Source organism: Oncorhynchus tshawytscha, linkage group LG24 (assembly GCF_018296145.1).
Source record: "Oncorhynchus tshawytscha isolate Ot180627B linkage group LG24, Otsh_v2.0, whole genome shotgun sequence".
In the NCBI taxonomy this organism is placed as follows: Eukaryota; Metazoa; Chordata; class Actinopteri; order Salmoniformes; family Salmonidae; genus Oncorhynchus; species Oncorhynchus tshawytscha.
Window position 1 is genome coordinate 29,763,951 of NC_056452.1, and position 22,619 is coordinate 29,786,569.

Sequence of the window (22,619 nt, forward strand, 5' to 3'; positions counted from 1 at the left end):
GGAGGAGACGAGGAGAAGAGTCAACAATAAGACAGAGGGGGTTCAGGGTAATGGAGGAGACGAGGAGAAGAGCCAACATTAAGACAGAGGGGTTTCAGGGTATAGGAGGAGATGAGGAAAAGAGTCAACAATAAGACAGGGTTTAGGGTATAGGAGGAGACGAGGAGAAGAGTCAACATTAAGACAGAGGGGGTTCAGGGTATTTGAGGAGACGAGGAGAAGAGTCAACAATAAGACAGAGGGGGTTCAGGGTATAGGAGGAGACGAGGAGAAGAGTCAACATTAAGACAGAGGGGGTTCAGGGTATAGGAGGAGACGAGGAGAAGAGTCAACAATAAGACAGGGTTCAGGGTAATGGAGGAGACGAGGAGAAGAGCCAACATTAAGACAGAGGGGTTTCAGGGTATAGGAGGAGATGAGGAAAAGAGTCAACAATAAGACAGGGTTCAGGGTATAGGAGGAGATGAGGAGAAGAGTCAACAAAAAGACAGGGTTCAGGGTATAGGAGGAGACGAGGAGAAGAGACAACAATAAGACAGAGAGGGTTCAGGGTATAGGAGGAGAAGAGTCAACAATAAGACAGAGGGGGTTCAGGGTATAGGAGGAGATGAGGAGAACAGTCAACAATAAGACAGAGGGGGTTCAGGGTATAGGAGGAGACAAGGAGAAGAGTCAACAATAAGACAGAGGGGTTCAGGGTATAGGAGGAGACGAGGAGAAGAGTCAACAATAAGACAGAGGGGGTTCAGGGTATAGGGAGAGAAGAGTCAACATTAAGACAGGGTTCAGGGTATAGGAGGAGACGAGTCAACATTAAGACAGGGTTCAGGGTATAGGAGGAGACGAGGAGAAGAGTCAACATTAAGACAGAGGGGGTTCAGGGTATAGGAGGAGAGGAGGAGAAGAGACAACAATAAGACAGAGGGGGTTCAGGGTATAGGAGGAGACAAGGAGAAGAGTCAACAATAAGACAGAGGGGGTTCACGGTATAGGAGGAGACTAGTCAACATTAAGACAGGGTTCAGGGTATAGGAGGAGACGAGTCAACATTAAGACAGGGTTCAGGGTATAGGAGGAGATGAGGAGAAGAGTCAACAATAAGGACAGAGGGGGTTCAGGGTATAGGAGGAGATGAGGAGACGAGTCAACATTAAGACAGAGGGGATTCAGGGTATAGGAGGAGAAGAGTCAACAATAAGACAGAGGGGATTCAGGGTATAGGAGGAGATGAGGAGAAGAGTCAACATTAAGACAGGATTCAGGGTATAGGAGGAGACGAGGAGAAGAGTCAACAATAAGACAGGGTTCAGGGTATAGGAGGAGACGAGGAGAAGAGTCAACAATAAGACAGAGGGGGTATAGGAGGAGACAAGGAGAAGAGTCAACAATAAGACAGGGTTCAGGGTATACGAGGAGACGAGGAGAAGAGTCAACAATAAGACAGAGGGGGTTCAGGGTATAGGAGGAGATGAGAAGAGTCAACATTAAGACAGAGGGGGTTCAGGGTATAGGAGGAGACGAGGAGAAGAGTCAACAATAAGACAGGGTTCAGGGTAATGGAGGAGACGAGGAGAAGAGCCAACATTAAGACAGAGGGGTTTAAGACAGAGGGGTTTCAGGGTATAGGAGGAGATGAGGAAAAGAGTCAACAATAAGACGGGGTTCAGGGTATAGGAGGAGACGAGGAGAAGAGTCAACATTAAGACAGGGTTCAGGGTATAGGAGGAGACGAGGAGAAGAGTCAACAATAAGGACAGAGGGGATTCAGGGTATAGGAGGAGAAGAGTCAACAATAAGACGGAGGGGGTTCAGGGTATAGGAGGAGACAAGGAGAAGAGTCAACAATAAGACAGAGGGGGTTCAGGGTATAGGAGGAGACTAGTCAACATTAAGACAGGGTTCAGGGTATAGGAGGAGACGAGTCAACATTAAGACAGGGTTCAGGGTATAGGAGGAGACGAGGAGAAGAGTCAACAATAAGGACAGAGGGGGTTCAGGGTATAGGAGGAGATGAGGAGAAGAGTCAACATTAAGACAGAGGGGATTCAGGGTATAGGAGGAGAAGAGTCAACAATAAGACAGAGGGGGTTCATTCAGGGTATAGGAGAGATGAGGAGAAGAGTCAACATTAAGACAGGATTCAGGGTATAGGAGGAGATGAGGAGAAGAGTCAACATTAAGACAGGATTCAGGGTATAGGAGGAGACGAGGAGAAGAGTCAACAATAAGACAGGGTTCAGGGTATAGGAGGAGACGAGGAGAAGAGTCAACAATAAGACAGAGGGGGTATAGGAGGAGACAAGGAGAAGAGTCAACAATAAGACAGGGTTCAGGGTATACGAGGAGACGAGGAGAAGAGTCAACAATAAGACAGAGGGGGTTCAGGGTATAGGAGGAGATGAGAAGAGTCAACATTAAGACAGAGGGGGTTCAGGGTATAGGAGGAGACGAGGAGAAGAGTCAACAATAAGACAGGGTTCAGGGTAATGGAGGAGACGAGGAGAAGAGCCAACATTAAGACAGAGGGGTTTCAGGGTATAGGAGGAGATGAGGAAAAGAGTCAACAATAAGACGGGGTTCAGGGTATAGGAGGAGACGAGGAGAAGAGTCAACATTAAGACAGGGTTCAGGGTATAGGAGGAGACGAGGAGAAGAGTCAACAATAAGGACAGAGGGGATTCAGGGTATAGGAGGAGAAGAGTCAACAATAAGACGGAGGGGGTTCAGGGTATAGGAGGAGATGAGGAGAAGAGTCAACAATAAGACAGAGGGGGTTCAGGGTATAGGAGGAGACTAGTCAACATTAAGACAGGGTTCAGGGTATAGGAGGAGACGAGTCAACATTAAGACAGGGTTCAGGGTATAGGAGGAGACGAGGAGAAGAGTCAACAATAAGGACAGAGGGGGTTCAGGGTATAGGAGGAGATGAGGAGAAGAGTCAACATTAAGACAGAGGGGATTCAGGGTATAGGAGGAGAAGAGTCAACAATAAGACAGAGGGGATTCAGGGTATAGGAGGAGATGAGGAGAAGAGTCAACATTAAGACAGAGGGGATTCAGGGTATAGGAGGAGACGAGGAGAAGAGTCAACAATAAGACAGGGTTCAGGGTATAGGAGGAGACGAGGAGAAGAGTCAACAATAAGACAGAGGGGGTATAGGAGGAGACAAGGAGAAGAGTCAACATTAAGACAGGGTTCAGGGTATACGAGGAGATGAGGAGAAGAGTCAACAATAAGACGGAGGAGACGAGGAGAAGAGTCAACATTAAGACAGAGGGGGTTCAGGGTATAGGAGGAGACGAGGAGAAGAGTCAACAATAAGACAGGGTTCAGGGTAATGGAGGAGACGAGGAGAAGAGCCAACATTAAGACAGAGGGGTTTCAGGGTATAGGAGGAGATGAGGAAAAGAGTCAACAATAAGACAGGGTTCAGGGTATAGGAGGAGATGAGGAGAAGAGTCAACAATAAGACAGGGTTCAGGGTATAGGAGGAGACGAGGAGAAGAGTCAACAATAAGGACAGAGGGGATTCAGGGTATAGGAGGAGAAGAGTCAACAATAAGACGGGGGGTTCAGGGTATAGGAGGAGATGAGGAGAACAGTCAACAATAAGACAGAGGGGGTTCAGGGTATAGGAGGAGACAAGGAGAAGAGTCAACAATAAGACAGAGGGGGTTCAGGGTATAGGAGGAGATGAGTCAACATTAAGACAGGGTACAGGGTATAGGAGGAGACGAGTCAACATTAAGACAGGGTTCAGGGTATAGGAGGAGACGAGTCAACATTAAGACAGGGTTCAGGGTATAGGAGGAGACGAGGAGAAGAGTCAACAATAAGACAGAGGGGGTTCAGGGTATAGGAGGAGACAAGGAGAAGAGTCAACAATAAGGACAGAGGGGATTCAGGGTATAGGAGGAGAAGAGTCAACAATAAGACAGAGAGGGTTCAGGGTATAGGAGGAGACGAGGAGAAGAGTCAACAATAAGACAGAGGGGGTTCAGGGTATAGGAGGAGATTAGGAGAAGGGTCAACAATAAAACAGGGTTCAGCGTATCGGAGGAGACGAGGAGAAGGTTCAACATTAAGACAGAGGGGATTCAGGGTATAGGAGGAGAAGAGGAGAAGATTCAACATTAAGACAGAGGGGATTCAGGGTATAGGAGGAGAAGAGTCAACAATAAGACAGAGGGGGTTCAGGGTATAGGAGGAGACGAGGAGAAGATTCAACAATAAGACAGAGGGGGTTCAGGCTATAGGAGGAGATGAGGAGAAGATTCAACATTAAGACAGAGGGGATTCAGGGTATAGGAGGAGAAGAGTAAACATTAAGACAGAGGGGATTCAGGGTATAGGAGGAGACGAGTCAACATTAAGACAGGGTTCAGGGTAAAGGAGGAGACGAGGAGAAGAGTCAACATTAAGACAGCGTTAAGAGTATAGGAGGAGACGAGTCAACAATAAGACAGAGGGGGTTCAGGGTGTAGGAGGAGATGAGGAGAAGATTCAACATTAAGACAGAGGGGATTCAGGGTATAGGAGGAGAAGAGTCAGCATTAAGACAGAGGGGATTCAGGGTATAGGAGGAGACGAGTCAACATTAAGACAGGGTTCAGGGTATAGGAGGAGACGAATCAACATTAAGATAGGGTTCAGGGTATAGAAGGAGACGAGTCAACAATAAGACAGAGGGGGTTCAGGGTATAGGAGGAGACGAGGAGAAGAGTCAACAATAAGACAGGGTTCAGAGTATAGGAGGAGAAGAGTCAACATTAAGACAGGGTTCAGAGTATAGGAGGAGACGAGTCAACAATAAGACAGAGGGGGTTCAGGGTATAGGAGGAGACGAGGAGAAGAGTCAACATTAAGACAGAGGGGGTTCAGGGTATTTGAGGAGACGAGGAGAAGAGTCAACAATAATACAGAGGGGGTTCAGGGTATAGGAGGAGACGAGTAGAAGAGTCAACAATAAGACAGGGTTCAGGGTAATGGAGGAGATGAGGAGAAGAGCCAACATTAAGACAGAGGGGTTTCAGGGTATAGGAGGAGACGAGGAGAAGAGTCAACATTAAGACAGAGGGGGTTCAGGGTATAGGAGGAGACAAGGAGAAGAGTCAACATTAAGATGGAGGGGGTTCAGGGTATAAGAGTAGACGAGGAGAAGAGTCAACAATAAGACAGGGTTCAGGGTATAGGAGGAGATGAGGAGAAGAGTCAACATTAAGACAGAGGGGATTCAGGGTATAGGAGGAGAAGAGTCAACAATAAGATAGAGGGGGTTCAGGGTATAGGAGGAGATGAGGAGAAGAGTCAACAATAAGGCAGGGTTCAGGGTATAGGAGGAGACAAGGAGAAGAGTCAACAATAAGACAGACGGGGATTCAGGGTATAGGAGGAGAAGAGTCAACAATAAGACAGAGGGGGTTCAGGGTATAGGAGGAGACGAGAAGGGTATAGGTATCTCAAGATGCAGGAAGAGAGGGAGCAGGTCTGGGGAGAAGGAGCGATTGAACCAATGAGTGAGTGGTCTGTGAGAGGAGGAGGAGAGTATGGGGGGACCTCTTTGATCCTAAGATTCATGTCCTGGAGAAGGTTGAGCAGATCCTTCATGTCCTGGAGAAGGTTGAGCAGATCCTTCACGTTCTGGAGAAGGTTGAGCAGATCCTTCACGTTCTGGAGAAGGTTGAGCAGATCCTTCACGTTCTGGAGAAGGTTGAGCAGATCCTTCATGTTCTGGAGAAGGTTGAGCAGATCCTTCATGTCCTGGAGAAGGTTGAGCAGATCCTTCACGTTCTGGAGAAGGTTGAGCAGATCCTTCATGTCCTGGAGAAGGTTGAGCAGATCCTTCACGTTCTGGAGAAGGTTGAGCAGATCCTTCACGTTCTGGAGAAGGTTGAGCAGATCCTTCACGTTCTGGAGAAGGTTGAGCAGATCCTTCACGTCCTGGAGAAGGTTGAGCAGACCCTTTGAACTCACTGTTTAGGTGGAGAGGATTGAGGTGGGTGAGGGGGTAGTTGGGGCATTGTATTGGGGTGGAGGTTCGCCCCTCCCTCCTGGGAGGCACAGGAGTTAGGAATGACAGAAGGGAAGGAGGTGGAGGGAGTCGGGACCACATTAAATTTGACTGCTGCTACCCAGACGGGCTCTGTGGGACTGCTCAGGGGTGATCGTTAGATCAGAGCAACTGGTATTTTGTGTCAGAAATATCTCAAATGTAGTATTAGAAGGAAACAATGCAGACATTGATGAAGTACAACTCCAATACATAATGGGCAGTTGTTTCTCCAGACAGACTCTGACCTTTGACCCTGAGCCTCTCTCTCTCTCTCTCTCTCTCTCTCTCTCTCTCTCCTCCAGGTGACCATAGAGGTGGTGGATGGTCTAGAGGCAGCAGAGCCTGAGAAAGGCCTGAAGAAAGAGAACAAACCAGGATGGGCTGCTCCCAACTGGAGAAACTGGTGGAAAACCTCCTCCACCTCCTCCTCGGTCTCGACCCCCCGCAGGCCCGAGGAGCAGGCGCCCTACAGGGGAGAAGGAGAAGGACGAGGGGGAGGTATAGGTATAGGAGGAGTTGGTAACACAGAGGATAGTAACTTCCTAAAGCCACTTGGGGACTGGGAGAGGAGAGGAGGCACAGGAGGAGGAGGAGGAGGCACCAGCAAGGCTCAGACTGAATATGGTGAGTGTTGTGTGTGTGTGAGGGGGACTGACGGTTCTGGTTCTGATGGTACCTAGCTACATAGACAGTCTAGATGTCTGGTTCTGATGGGACCTAGCTACATAGACAGTCTAGATGTCTGGTTCTGATGGGACCTAGCTACATAGACAGTCTAGAGGTCTGGTTCTGATGGGACCTAGCTACATAGACAGTCTAGATGTCTGGTTCTGATGGGACCTAGCTACATAGACAGTCTAGAGGTCTGGTTCTGATGGGACCTAGCTACATAGACAGTCTAGATGTCTGGTTCTGATGGGACCTAGCTATGTAGCTACATAGACTGTCTAGAGGTCTGGTTCTGATAGTAAGCAGATAGCTGACACCATAATAACTACGGTGTAGTTAGCAGATAGCTGACACCATAATAACTACGGTGTAGTTAGCAGATAGCTGGCACCATAATAACTACGGTGTAGTTAGCAGATAGCTGACACCATAATAACTACGGTGTAGTTAGCAGATAGCTGACACCATAATAACTACGGTGTAGTTAGCAGATAGCTGACACCATAATAACTACGGTGTAGTTAGCAGATAGCTGACACCATAATAACTACGGTGTAGTTAGCAGATAGCTGGCACCATAATAACTACGGTGTAGTTAGCAGATAGCTGACACCATAATAACTACGGTGTAGTTAGCAGATAGCTGACACCATAATAACTACGGTGTAGTTAGCAGATAGCTGACACCATAATAACTACGGTGTAGTTAGCAGATAGCTGACACCATAATATCTACGGTGTAGTTAGCAGATAGCTGACACCATAATAACTACGGTGTAGTTAGCAGATAGCTGACACCATAATAACTACAGTGTAGTTAGCAGATAGCTGGCACCATAATAACTACAGTGTAGTTAGCAGATAGCTGGCACCATAATAACTACAGTGTAGTTAGCAGATAGCTGACACCATAATAACTACGGTGTAGTTAGCAGATAGCTGGCACCATAATAACTACAGTGTAGTTAGCAGATAGCTGGCACCATAATAACTACAGTGTAGTTAGCTGACACCATAATAACTATGGTGTAGTTAGCAGATAGCTGACACCATAATAACTACAGTGTAGTTAGCAGATAGCTGGCACCATAATAACTACAGTGGAGTTAGCTGATAGCTGGCACCATAATAACTACAGTGTAGTTAGCAGATAGCTGACACCATAATAACTACGGTGTAGTTAGCAGATAGCTGGCACCATAATAACTACAGTGTAGTTAGCAGATAGCTGGCACCATAATAACTACAGTGTAGTTAGCTGACACCATAATAACTATGGTGTAGTTAGCAGATAGCTGACACCATAATAACTACAGTGTAGTTAGCAGATAGCTGGCACCATAATAACTACAGTGGAGTTAGCAGATAGCTGGCACCATAATAACTACAGTGTAGTTAGCAGATAGCTGACACCATAATAACTACAGTGTAGTTAGCAGATAGCTGGCACCATAATAACTACAGTGTAGTTAGCAGATAGCTGGCACCATAATAACTACAGTGGAGTTAGCAGATAGCTGGCACCATAATAACTACAGTGTAGTTAGCAGATAGCTGACACCATAATAACTACAGTGTAGTTAGCTGGCACCATAATAACTACAGTGTAGTTAGCTGGCACCATAATAACTACAGTGTAGTTAGCAGATAGCTGACACCATAATAACTACAGTGTAGTTAGCTGGCACCATAATAACTACAGTGTAGTTAGCTGGCACCATAATAACTACAGTGTAGTTAGCTGACACCATAATAACTACAGTGTAGTTAGCTGGCACCATAATAACTACAGTGTACTGGTTCCAGTCCTTTCGGGCCAGATTGGGCTGTGATTGAAGCTTTTAACATTCTTTAGTTTCATGAGCTGGATTTGTCTGTGGAGCTGAACTGGTATGTGTACATGTGTATACGTACGCACAGTTTAAACGCCCCTGGAAAATCGACGTCCCCTGACGGGAACCGGGTCGACACCGGGGCTGTGTCGACCCGGTTCAGATGTCACCGTGTTCCCTAGTGTTTAGAACAGACCACTTCTGTTAGCGCTGCCACACAACAAACACTCATAACATTCTCAACTGGCCCGCTAGGTAGATAAATCTGCTGTGGAAGAATTCGCCCTCCTCGCGAAGCCATACCATCCTCAACCGTGTCTCAGCCTGTCCACCGACTCCAACATAACAACAGTTACTGAGGAATGTGGGTGTTATGGAGAGACAAGAAATATCATTTATCCATCTGTTACGTTCTTGTTCAAGCTCTAATCCAATGTTTAATCACAGAGGATGGACAACTATCTAGTTGTCTCCTATTGGACTGTCCTGTACAGCAAGCTGTCTCACTACAGAAACAGGAGGCAGACTAGTGTCCTGTCCAGGGGGTGTCCTGTCCAGGGGGTGTCCTGGTACATCAAGCTGTGTCTCTACAGAAACAGGAGATAGACTAGTGTCCTGTCCAGGGGGTGTCCTGTCCAGGGGGTGTCCTGGTACATCAAGCTGTGTCTCTACAGAAACAGGAGATAGACTAGTGTCCTGTCCAGGGGGTGTCCTGTCCAGGAGGTGTCCTGGTACATCAAGCTGTGTCTCTACAGAAACAGGAGATAGACTAGTGTCCTGTCCAGGGGGTGTCCTGTCCAGGAGGTGTCCTGGTACATCAAGCTGTCTCACTACAGAAACAGGAGATAGACTAGCGTCCTGTCCAGGAGGTGTCCTGGTACATCAAGCTGTCTCACTACAGAAACAGGAGATAGACTAGTGTCCTGTCCAGGGGGTGTCCTCTCCAGGAGGTGTCCTGGTACATCAAGCTGTGTCTCTACAGAAACAGGAGATTACTACAACAACAACAACAACAACAACAACAACAACACATGAAATAACTGTTTTCACATGTTCAGTTTAAATTTCACATGTAATGTATTTACATTTGGAGTCCACATGTTAACAACACCGTTTGTGGAAAATAACATGTTTTCACCTCACATCAAATGTGCGGTTTCAACGTTAAAAACTTTCAACGTGAGAATCGATTATGCAATTTCACGTAAAAACATTTACATGTGGATAATCATATTTGCAGTTCACATGTAGGAGAACTCCCACACGTGAAAAACATTCTCCTGAGCCCGGGCAGAGGAAAGGTTTCCAGGTATGATTATCAAACTGATCCCTTTAATGCTAATTGGAAGTAAAAGAGGATTTCTTGGCATTTCAGCCCCAACTTCCAGAAAAACTCTAGACTGAACCAACCCCAGCCCAGACTCATTTGAATGTGTCTTATGCTAAAACGAAACTATTTGATTTTTTTGTTTGTTTTACACCTCATTTGTAATTATTTAAGTGTGTTAACCTCCCCGGTTTGTAGTAGAGATTTCCTGGATTATATTGTTGTTTTTTTTGCCAAATGCTTCCTGGTGTGTTTTTCTAAACACTGAAAACTGTGTGTGAGTGTGTAAGCTTGTCTGAGAGTCAAAGGGAACTATTATCCCCCCTCCAAGACCCCCCATGACATGACCCCCACACCCCCTCCATGACACCACACCCCCTCCAAGACCCCCATGACATGACCCCCACAACCCATCCATGACCCCACACCCCTCCATGACCCCCACACCCCATCCATGACCCCCACACCCCTCCATGACCCCCACACCCCATCCTTGACCCCCTCCCCCACCATGACCCCCACACCCAATCCATGACCCCCACACCCCATCCATTACCCCACACTCAATCCATGACCCCCAATCCATGACCCCCACCCCCCACCATGACCCCCACACCCCATCCATGACCCCATCCATGACCCCCACACCCCATCCATTACCCCACACTCAATCCATGACCCCCACACCCCATCCATGACCCCATCCATGACCCCCACACCCCATCCATGACCCCATCCATGACCCCCACACACCATCCATGACCCCCACACCCATCCATGACCCCCAACACCCTATCCATGACCCCATCCATGACCACTCACACCTCCTCCATGACCCCCACACCCTCCTCCATGACCCCCACCCCCCATCCATGACCCCATCCTTGACCCCCACACCCCAGCCTTGACCCCCACACCCCATCCATGACCCCCACACCCCCACCATGACCCCACACCCAACCCATGACCCCCACACCCCATCCATGACGCCCCACACCCCTCCATGACCCCCACACCCCCATCCATGACCCCATCCTTGACACCCACACCCCATCATTGACCCCCACACCCCATCCATGACCCCCACACCCCCACCATGACCCCACACCCAATCCATGACCCACCCACACCCCATCCACGACCCCATCCATGACCCCTCACACTCCCTCCATGACCCCCACACCCCATCCATGACCCCATCCATGACCCCCCCATGACCCCATCCATGACCCCCACACCCCATCCATGACCCCATCCATGACCCCCACACCCATCCATGACCCCCAACACCCCATCCATGACCCCATCCATGACCACTCACACCCTCCTCCATGACCCCCACCCTCCTCCATGACCCCCACACCCCATCCATGACCCCCACCATGACCCCACACCCAATCCATGACCCCATCCTTGACCCCCACACCCCATCCTTGACCCCCACAACCCATCCATCAAATCAAATCAAATCAAATTTATTTATATAGCCCTTCGTACATCAGCTGATATCTCAAAGTACTGTACAGAAACCCAGCCTAAAACCCCAAACAGCAAGCAATGCAGGTGTAGAAGCACGGTGGTTAGGAAAAACTCCCTAGAAAGGCCAAAACCTAGGAAGAAACCTAGAGAGGAACCAGGCTATGTGGGGTGGCCAGTCCTCTTCTGGCTGTGCCGGGTGGAGATTATAACAGAACATGGCCAAGATGTTCAAATGTTCATAAATGACCAGCATGGTCGAATAATAATAATGCAGAACAGTTGAAACTGGAGCAGCAGCACAGTCAGGTGGAAGTTGAAACTGGAGCAGCAGCATGGCCAGGTGGACTGGGGACAGCAAGGAGTCATCATGTCAGGTAGTCCTGGGGCATGGTCCTAGGGCTCAGGTCAGTTGAAACTGGAACAGCAGCATGGCCAGGTGGACTGGGGACAGCAAGGAGTCATCATGTCAGGTAGTCCTGGGGCATGGTCCTAGGGCTACAGGTCCTCCGAGAGAGAGAAAGAAAGAGAGAAGGAGAGAATTAGAGAACGCACACTTAGATTCACACAGGACACCGAATAGGACAGGAGAAGTACTCCAGATATAACAAACTGACCCCAGCCCCCCGACACATAAACTACTGCAGCATAAATACTGGAGGCTGAGACAGGAGGGGTCAGGAGACACTGACCCCCACACCCCCACCATGACCCCACACCCCATCCATGACCCCATCCATGACACCCCAAACCCCCTCCATGACCCCCCTTGACCCCCATCCATGACCCCATCCATGACCCCCACACCCCCACCATGACCCCACACCCCAATCCATGACCCACCCACACCCCAATCCATGACCCAACCACACCCCAATCCATGACCCAACCACACCCCAATCCATGACCCACCCACACCCCATCCACGACCCCATCCATGACCCCTCACACTCCCTCCATGACCCCACATCCCATCCATGACCCCCACACCCCATCCATGACGCCCACACCCCATCCATGATCCCCACACCCCATCCATGACCCCATCCATGACCCCCACACCCCATCCATGACCCCATCCATGACCCCCACACCCCATCCATGACCCCATCCATGACCCCCACACCCATCCATGACCCCCAACACCCCATCCATGACCCCATCCATGACCACTCACACCCTCCTCCATGACCCCCAACACCCCATCCATGACCCCACACCCCCTCCATGACCCCACACCCCCAATCACACCTCATCCATGATCCCATCCATGACCCCCACACCCCATCCATGACACCATCCATGACCCCCACACCCATCCATGACCCCCAACACCCCATCCATGATCCCATCCATGACCCCCACACCCCCATCCATTACCCACCCACACCCCATCCATGACCCCCACACCCCATCCATGACCCCAACACTGACCTCCATGACCCCCACATCGCCCTCCATGACCCCCCACACCCCATCCATGACCTCCCACACCCCATACATGACCTCCCACACCCCATCCATGACCTCCCACACCCCCGCCATGACCCCCACCCCCTCACCATGGCCCCTCACACTCCCTCCATGACCCTTCCGTCCATGACCCCAGTACACTGACTCACTACTACCTGGTACCCCAGGACACTGACTCACTACTACCTCGTACCCCAGAACACTGACTCATTACTACCTCGTACCCCAGTACACTGACTCACTACTACCTGGTAGCCCAGGACACTGACTCACTACCACCTCGTACCCCAGAACACTGACTCATTACTGCCCCGTACCCCAGAACACTGACTCATTACTACCTCATACCCCAGTACACTGACTCACTACTACCTCATACCCCAGTACACTGACTCACTACTACCTGGTACCCCAGGACACTGACTCATTACTACCTCGTACCCCAGTGCACTGACTCACTACTACCTCATACCCCAGTACACTGACTCACTACTACCTGGTACCCCAGGACACTGACTCATTACTACCTCATACCCCAGTACACTGACTCACTACTACCTCGTACCCCAGTGCACTGACTCACTACTACCTCATACCCCAGTACACTGACTCACTACTACCTCATACCCCAGTACACTGACTCACTACTACCTCGTACCCCAGTACACTGACTCATTACTACCTCGTACCCCAGTGCACTGACTCATTACTACCTCGTACCCCAGTGCACTGACTCATTACTACCTCGTACCCCAGAACACTGACTCATTACTACCTCGTGCCCCAGTACACTGACTCACTACTACCTGGTAGCCCAGGACACTGACTCACTACCACCTCGTACCCCAGAACACTGACTCACTACTACCTGGTACCCCAGGACACTGACTCACTACCACCTCGTACCCCAGGACACTGACTCATTACTACCTCGTACCCCAGGACACTGACTCATTACTACCTCGTACCCCAGTACACTGACTCATTACTACCTCGTACCCCAGTACACTGACTCATTACTACCTCGTACCCCAGTACACTGACTCATTACTACCTCGTACCCCAGAACACTGACTCATTACTACCTCGTACCCCAGTACACTGACTCACTACTACCTGGTACCCCAGGACACTGACTCACTACTACCTCGTACCCCAGTACACTGACTCACTACTACCTGGTACCCCAGGACACTGACTCACTACCACCTCGTACCCCAGGACACTGACTCACTACTACCTCGTACCCCAGGACACTGACTCACTACTACCTCGTACCCCAGGACACTGACTCATTACTACCTCGTACCCCAGTACACTGACTCATTACTACCTCGTACCCCAGTGCACTGACTCACTACTACCTCGTACCCCAGTACACTGACTCATTACTACCCCGTACCCCAGTGCACTGACTCTATATATATATATATGTAGCCTCTTTTTTGTTATTTATTGTGGTACTATTTTCTTTTCATTTATTTGTTCATTTTCATACTTTTTCACTGCATTGTTAGGAAACGGCTCGTAAGTAATTAATAATTAAGCATTTCACTGTAAAGTCGGCACTTTTTGTTGATGTTGATCTCTCTCTCTTCCTCCCCCTCTCTCTCTTCCTCCCCCTCTCTCTCTTCCTCCCCCTCTCTCTCTTCCTCCCCCCTCCCCCTCTCTCTCTTCATCCCCCTCTCTCTCTTCCTCCCCCCCTCTCTCTCTTCCTCCCCCCCTCTCTCTTCCTCCCCCCTCTCTCTCTTCCTCCCCCTCTCTCTTCCTCCCCCTCTCTCTCTTCCTCCCCCCCCCTCTCTCTTCCTCCCCCTCTCTCTCTTCCTCCCCCCCTCTCTCTTCCTCCCCCCCTCTCTTCCCCCCCCTTCCTCCCCCTCTCTCTTCCTCCCCCCTCTCTCTTCCTCCCCCCTCTCTCTCTCTTCCTCCCCCCCTCTCTCTCTCCTCCCCCTCTCTTCCTCCCCCTCTCTCTTCCTCCCCCCCCTCTCTCTCTCCCTCCCCCCTCTCTCTCTTCCTCCCCCCTCTCTCTCAGCGCTCCTCTCCAGACTATATAGACGGAGAGGGTGACTGGAGTAACTGGTCTCCATGCAGTGTAACCTGTAAGAACGGGAACCAGAAGAGGACCAGGTCATGTGGTTACGCCTGCACTGCCACTGAGTCACGCACCTGTGACATGCCATCCTGCCCAGGTGAGGACAGTGTGACAGGCTGTGTGTTCTGAACCCCCTGATTGAGGCAGCTTGCTGACCTGCCCAGGTGAGGACAGTGTGACAGGCTGTGTGTTCTAAACCCCCTGATTGAGGCAGCTTGCTGCCCTGCCCAGGTGAGGACAGTGTGACAGGCTGTGTGTTCTGAACCCCCTGATTGAGGCAGCTTGCTGCCCTGCCCAGGTGAGGACAGTGTGCCAGGCTGTGTTCTCAACCCCTGATTGAGGCAGCTTGCTGACCTGCCCAGGTGAGGACAGTGTGAGGACAGTGTGACAGGCTGTGTGTTCTACACCCCTGATTGAGGCAGCTTGCTGACCTGCCCAGGTGAGGACAGTGTGACAGGCTATGTGTTCTGAACCCCCTGATTGAGGTCAGCTATGTGTTCTGAACCCCCTGATTGAGGCAGCTTGCTGACCTGCCCAGGTGAGGACAGTGTGACAGGCTATGTGTTCTGAACCCCCTGATTGAGGCAGCTTGCTGACCTGCCCAGGTGAGGACAGTGTGAGGACAGTGTGACAGGCTGTGTGTTCTACACCCCCTGATTGAGGCAGCTTGCTGACCTGCCCAGGTGAGGACAGTGTGACAGGCTATGTGTTCTGAACCCCCTGATTGACGCAGCTTGCTGACCTGCCCAGGTGAGGACAGTGTGAGGACAGTGTGACAGGCTGTGTTCTGAACCCCCTGTGTTCTACACCCCCTGATTGAGGCAGCTTGCTGACCTGCCCAGGTGAGGACAGTGTGACAGGCTATGTGTTCTGAACCCCCTGATTGAGGTCAGCTATGTGTTCTGAACCCCCTGATTGAGGCAGCTTGCTGACCTGCCCAGGTGAGGACAGTGTGACAGGCTATGTGTTCTGAACCCCCTGATTGAGGCAGCTTGCTGACCTGCCCAGGTGAGGACAGTGTGACAGGCTATGTGTTCTGAACCCCCTGATTGAGGCAGCTTGCTGACCTGCCCAGGTGAGGACAGTGTGACAGGCTATGTGTTCTGAACCCCCTGATTGAGGCAGCTTGCTGACCTGCCCAGGTGAGGACAGTGTGACAGGCTGTGTTCTGAACCTCCTGATTGAGGCAGCTTGCTGACCTGCCCAGGTGAGGACAGTGTGACAGGCTGTGTTCTGAACCTCCTGATTGAGGCAGCTTGCTGACCTGCCCAGGTGAGGAGAGTGTGACAGGACAGTGTGACAGGCTATGTGTTCTGAACCCCCTGATTGAGGCAGCTTGCTGACCTGTCCAGGTGAGGACAGTGTGACAGGCTATGTGTTCTAAACCCCCTGATTGAGGCAGCTTGCTGACCTGCCCAGGTGAGGACAGTGTGACAGGCTGTGTGTTCTGAACCCCCTGATTGAGGCAGCTTGCTGACCTGCCCAGGTGAGGAGAGTGTGACAGGCTATGTGTTCTGAACCCCCTGATTGAGGCAGCTTGCTGACCTGTCCAGGTGAGGACAGTGTGACAGGCTATGTGTTCTGAACCCCCTGATTGAGGCAGCTTGCTGACCTGCCCAGGTGAGGACAGTGTGACAGGCTATGTGTTCTGAACCCCCTGATTGAGGCAGCTTGCTGACCTGCCCAGGTGAGGACAGTGTGACAGGCTATGTGTTCTGAACCCCTGATTGAGGCAGCTTGCTGACCTGTCCAGGTGAGGACAGTGTGACAGGCTATGTGTTCTGAACCCCTGATTGAGGCAGCTTGCTGACCTGCCCAGGTGAGGACAGTGTGACAGGCTGTGTGTTCTGAACCCCCTGATTGAGGCAGCTTGCTGACCTGCCCAGGTGAGGACAGTGTGACAGGCTGTGTTCTGAACCCCCTGATTGAGGCAGCTTGCTGACCTGTCCAGGTGAGGACAGTGTGACAGGCTGTGTTCTGAACCCCCTGATTGAGGCAGCTTGCTGACCTGCCCAGGTGAGGACAGTGTGACAGGCTGTGTTCTGAACCCCTGATTGAGGCAGCTTGCTGACCTGCCCAGGTGAGGACAGTGTGACAGGCTATGTGTTCTGAACCCCCTGATTGAGGCAGCTTGCTGACCTGCCCAGGTGAGGACAGTGTGACAGGCTATGTGTTCTGAACCCCCTGATTGAGGCAGCTTGCTGACCTGCCCAGGTGAGGACAGTGTGACAGGCTATGTGTTCTGAACCCCCAGGTGATTGAGGCAGCTTGCTGACCTGCCCAGGTGAGGACAGTGTGACAGGCTATGTGTTCTGAACCCCCTGATTGAGGCAGCTTGCTGACCTGCCCAGGTGAGGACAGTGTGACAGGCTATGTGTTCTGAACCCCTGATTGAGGCAGCTTGCTGACCTGCCCAGGTGAGGACAGTGTGACAGGCTATGTGTTCTGAACCCCCTGATTGAGGCAGCTTGCTGACCTGCCCAGGTGAGGACAGTGTGACAGGCTGTGTTCTGAACCCCCTGATTGAGGCAGCTTGCTGACCTGCCCAGGTGAGGACAGTGTGACAGGCTGTGTTCTGAACCTCCTGATTGAGGCAGCTTGCTGACCTGCCCAGGTGAGGACAGTGTGACAGGCTGTGTTCTGAACCTCCTGATTGAGGCAGCTTGCTGACCTGCCCAGGTGAGGACAGTGTGACAGGCTGTGTTCTGAACCTCCTGATTGAGGCAGCTTGCTGACCTGCCCAGGTGAGGACAGTGTGACAGGCTGTGTTCTGAACCTCCTGATTGAGGCTGATTGAGGCAGCTTGCTGACCTGCCCAGGTGAGGACAGTGTGACAGGCTGTGTTCTGAACCTCCTGATTGAGGCAGCTTGCTGACCTGCCCAGGTGAGGACAGTGTGACAGGCTGTGTTCTGAACCTCCTGATTGAGGCAGCTTGCTGACCTGCCCAGGTGAGGACAGTGTGACAGGCTGTGTTCTGAACCTCCTGATTGAGGCAGCTTGCTGACCTGCCCAGGTGAGGACAGTGTGACAGGCTGTGTTCTGAACCTCCTGATTGAGGCAGCTTGCTGACCTGCCCAGGTGAGGACAGTGTGACAGGCTGTGTTCTGAACCTCCTGATTGAGGCAGCTTGCTGACCTGCCCAGGTGAGGACAGTGTGACAGGCTGTGTTCTGAACCTCCTGATTGAGGCAGCTTGCTGACCTGCCCAGGTGAGGACAGTGTGACAGGCTGTGTTCTGAACCTCCTGATTGAGGCAGCTTGCTGACCTGCCCAGGTGAGGACAGTGTGACAGGCTATGTGTTCTGAACCTCCTGATTGAGGCAGCTTGCTGACCTGCCCAGGTGAGGACAGTGTGACAGGCTATGTGTTCTGAACCTCCTGATTGAGGCAGCTTGCTGACCTGCCCAGGTGAGGACAGTGTGACAGGCTATGTGTTCTGAACCTCCTGATTGAGGCAGCTTGCTGACCTGCCCAGGTGAGGACAGTGTGACAGGCTGTGTTCTGAACCTCCTGATTGAGGCAGCTTGCTGACCTGCCCAGGTGTTCTGAACCTATTTTTCTTTATTTGTGTTATTGGATCCAGGTCACATGTTTAAATGGTCACTGTCATATTTACATTTTTTTTTTTTTACGGGTCATAAATACCTGTAGATATTTAAAGGGATGATAATACCTGTAGATATTTAAAGGGATGATAAATACCTGTAGATATTTAAAGGGATGATAAATACCTGTAGATATTTAAAGGGATGATAAATACCTGTAGATATTTAAAGGGATGATAAATACCTGTAGATATTTAAAGGGATGATAAATACCTGTAGATATTTAAAGGGATGATAAATACCTGTAGATATTTAAAGGGATGATAAATACCTGTAGATATTTAAAGGGATGATAAATACCTGTGGATATTTTAAGGGATGATAAATATCTGAAGATATTTAAAGGGATGATAAATACCTGTAGATATTTAAAGGGATGATAAATACCTGTAGATATTTAAAGGGATGATAATACCTGTAGATTTTTAAAGGGATGTTAAATACCTGTAGATATTTAAAGGGATGATAATACCTGTAGATTTTTAAAGGGATGATAAATACCTGTAGATATTTAAAGGGATGATAAATACCTGTAGATATTTAAAGGGATGATAAATACCTGTAGATATTTAAAGGGATGATAAATACCTGTAGATATTTAAAGGGATGATAAATACCTGTAGATATTTAAAGGGATGATAAATACCTGTAGATATTTAAAGGGATGATTAATACCTGTAGATATTTAAAGGGATGATAATACCTGTAGATATTTAAAGGGATGATAATACCTGTAGATATTTAAAGGGATGATAAATACCTGTAGATATTTAAAGGGATGATAAATACCTGTAGATATTTAAAGGGATGATAATACCTGTAGATATTTTAAGGGATGATAAATATCTGTAGATATTTAAAGGGATGATAAATACCTGTGGATATTTAAAGGGATGATAAATACCTGTGGATATTTAAAGGGATGATAAATACCTGTGGATATTTAAAGGGATGATAAATACCTGTAGATTTTTAAAGGGATGATAAATACCTGTAGATTTTTTTAAATTAACATCATTTCAGTATTATAGGAGGTCAGAGTAACACAGGAAATACACGGGGTGTGAAACAGGAAACAGGAAGTACACAGCGTGTGAAACAGGAAGCAGGAAGTACACGGTGTGTTTACTGTGCTTACATCTTTCTTCCTGTTGCATCATTAACTGACCGTGTGTCTGTCTAAAGGTATTGAAGATGCGTTCAAGACAGCCGCCACTGAGGTCAGTCTGCTGGCTGGAACCGATGAGTTCAACGCTACAGAGCTCTTTGGTGTCGGTAAGACTCTTCTTTCAGTAGTCTTTTAATCATTTTCCCCTCATGTATCTTAACATCAGGTTTCCTCCACTGTCAAACGCAACAGCGATTCTATTCAGCATGAATGTCCAGGTCAGGGTTACTTTCAGAATTGACCTCAAACAGTGGCCCAGTCCTCCCAGACAGCCCATTGATTTGTGAGGATATGTCTGTTCTAGTCAATATATTTCCATGGCCCAGTCCTCCAGCGCAGCCCATTGATTTGTGAGGATATGTCTGTTCTAGTCAATATATTTCTATGGCCCAGTCCATCCTGGGCCCACTCGTCATTCTTTCTCATTCTGCATCAGGACAGGAAGAGAGCCAAGCATTCTGTAATCTTCTGCTCTCTGTGTCTGTTCCAATATCCTCAGTTAGCCAGGAGAAAAGAACCAATCAAATAAATAGCTAGGCTAGCACACTTATGCATCCTCCCATTCCCATCTTGTATGAGACAGAGACAGAGAGAGAGAGAGAATGGGGTGAAAGAGAAAGAGAGAGAGAGGGTGCAGAGGTGACTAACTAACCCTGTCTCTTCTAAACCCAGACAGCTGTAGGAAGAGATCCAGACTAACTCTGTCTCTGTCTCTTCTAGACCCAGACAGCTGTAGGGAGAGATCCAGACTAACTAACTCTGTCTCTTCTAGACCCAGACAGCTGTAGGGAGAGATCCAGACTAACTAACTCTGTCTCTTCTAGACCCAGACAGTTGTAGGGAGAGATCCAGACTAACTCTGTCTCTTCCAGACCCAGACAACTGTAGGGAGAGATCCAGACTAACTCTGTCTCTCTCTTCTAGACCCAGACAGCTGTAGGGAGAGATCCAGACAAACTCTGTCTCTTCTAGACCCAGACGGCTGTAGGGAGAGATCCAGACTAACAAACTCTCTCTTCTAGACCCAGACAGCTGTAGGGAGAGATCCAGACTAACTAACTCTGTCTATTCTAGACCCAGACAGCTGTAGGGAGAGATCCAGACTAACTCTGTCTCGTCTAGACCCAGACAGCTGTAGGGAGAGATCCAGACTAACTCTGTCTTTTCTAGACCCAGACAGCTGTAGGGAGAGATCCAGACTAACTCTGTCTTTTCTAGACCCAGACAGCTGTAGGGAGAGATCCAGACTAACTAACTCTGTCTGTTCTAGACCCAGACAGCTGTAGGGAGAGATCCAGGCTAACTCTGTCTCTGTCTCTAATGTCTTCTAGACCCAGACAGCTGTAGGGAGAGATCCAGACTAACTAACTCTGTCTCTTCTAGACCCAGACAGCTGTAGGGAGAGATCCAGACTAACTAACTCTGTCTCTTCTAGACCCAGACAGCTGTAGGGAGAGATCCAGGCTAACTCTGTCTCTTCTAGACCCAGACAGCTGTAGGGAGAGATCCAGGCTAACTCTGTCTCTAATGTCTTCTAGACACGGACAGCTGTAGGGAGAGATCCAGGCTAACTAACTCTGTCTCTGTCTCTAATGTCTTCTAGACCCAGACAGCTGTAGGGAGAGATCCAGACTAACTCTGTCTCTGTCTCTAATGTCTTCTAGACACAGACAACTGTAGGGAGAGATCCAGACTAACTCTGTCTCTAATGTCTTCTAGACACGGACAGCTGTAGGGAGAGATCCAGGCTAACTCTGTCTCTGTCTCTAATGTCTTCTAGACCCAGACAGCTGTAGGGAGAGATCCAGGCTAACTCTGTCTCTAATGTCTTCTAGACACGGACAGCTGTAGGGAGAGATCCAGGCTAACTAACTCTGTCTCTGTCTCTAATGTCTTCTAGACCCAGACAGCTGTAGGGAGAGATCCAGACTAACTCTGTCTCTGTCTCTAATGTCTTCTAGACACGGACAGCTGTAGGGTGAGATCCAGACTAACTCTGTCTCTGTCTCGAGTGTCTTCTAGACACGGACAGCTGTAGGGAGAGATCCAGACTAACTCTGTCTCTGTCTCTAATGTCTTCTAGACACGGACAGCTGTAGGGAGAGATCCAGACTAACTCTGTCTCTAATGTCTTCTAGACCCAGACAGCTGTAGGGAGAGATCCAGGCTAACTCTGTCTCTGTCTCTAATGTCTTCTAGACACGGACAGCTGTAGGGAGAGATCCAGGCTAACTCTGTCTCTTCTAGACCCAGACAGCTGTAGGGAGAGATCCAGACTAACTCTGTCTCTGTCTCTAATGTCTTCTAGACACGGACAGCTGTAGGGAGAGATCCAGACTAACTAACTCTGTCTCTGTCTCTAATGTCTTCTAGACCCAGACAGCTGTAGGGAGAGATCCAGACTAACTCTGTCTCTGTCTCTAATGTCTTCTAGACACGGACAGCTGTAGGGAGAGATCCAGACTAACTCTGTCTCTGTCTCAAATGTCTTCTCGACACAGACAGCTGTAGGGAGAGATCCAGACTAACTAACTCTGTCTCTGTCTCTAATGTCTTCTAGACACAGACAGCTGTAGGGAGAGATCCAGACTAACTCTGTCTCTGTCTCTAATGTCTTCTAGACACGGACAGCTGTAGGGAGAGATCCAGACTAACTCTGTCTCTTCTAGACACAGACTGCTGTAGGGAGAGATCCAGACTAACTCTCTCTGTCTCTAATGTCTTCTAGACCCAGACAGCTGTAGGGAGAGATCCAGAATAACTCTGTCTCTTCTAGACACAGACAGCTGTAGGGAGAGATCCAGACTAACTCTGTCTCTGTCTCTAATGTCTTCTAGACACAGACAGCTGTAGGGAGAGATACAGACTAACTAACTCTGTCTCTGTCTCTAATGTCTTCTAGACCCAGACAGCTGTAGGGAGAGATC

General features: G+C 49.4%; 1 protein-coding gene across 5 annotated transcripts in view; it reads left to right on the top strand.

Moving 5' to 3' along the window:
- Window positions 1–22,619, top strand: part of ism1 (isthmin 1) — a 46,974-nt gene that overhangs the window by 21,069 nt on the left and 3,286 nt on the right. For all 5 annotated transcript variants that reach the window (XR_006079848.1, XR_006079849.1, XR_006079850.1 and 2 more), the window contains 3 exons: window positions 6,356–6,677; window positions 14,873–15,016; window positions 19,710–19,799. Coding sequence is in view for 2 of the 5 variants with exons in the window: in XM_042305642.1 (XP_042161576.1) it covers window positions 6,356–6,677; window positions 14,873–15,016; window positions 19,710–19,799 (556 nt within the window). In the remaining 3 variants the exon portion in view is untranslated. The remainder of the gene's footprint in view (window positions 1–6,355; window positions 6,678–14,872; window positions 15,017–19,709; window positions 19,800–22,619) is intronic.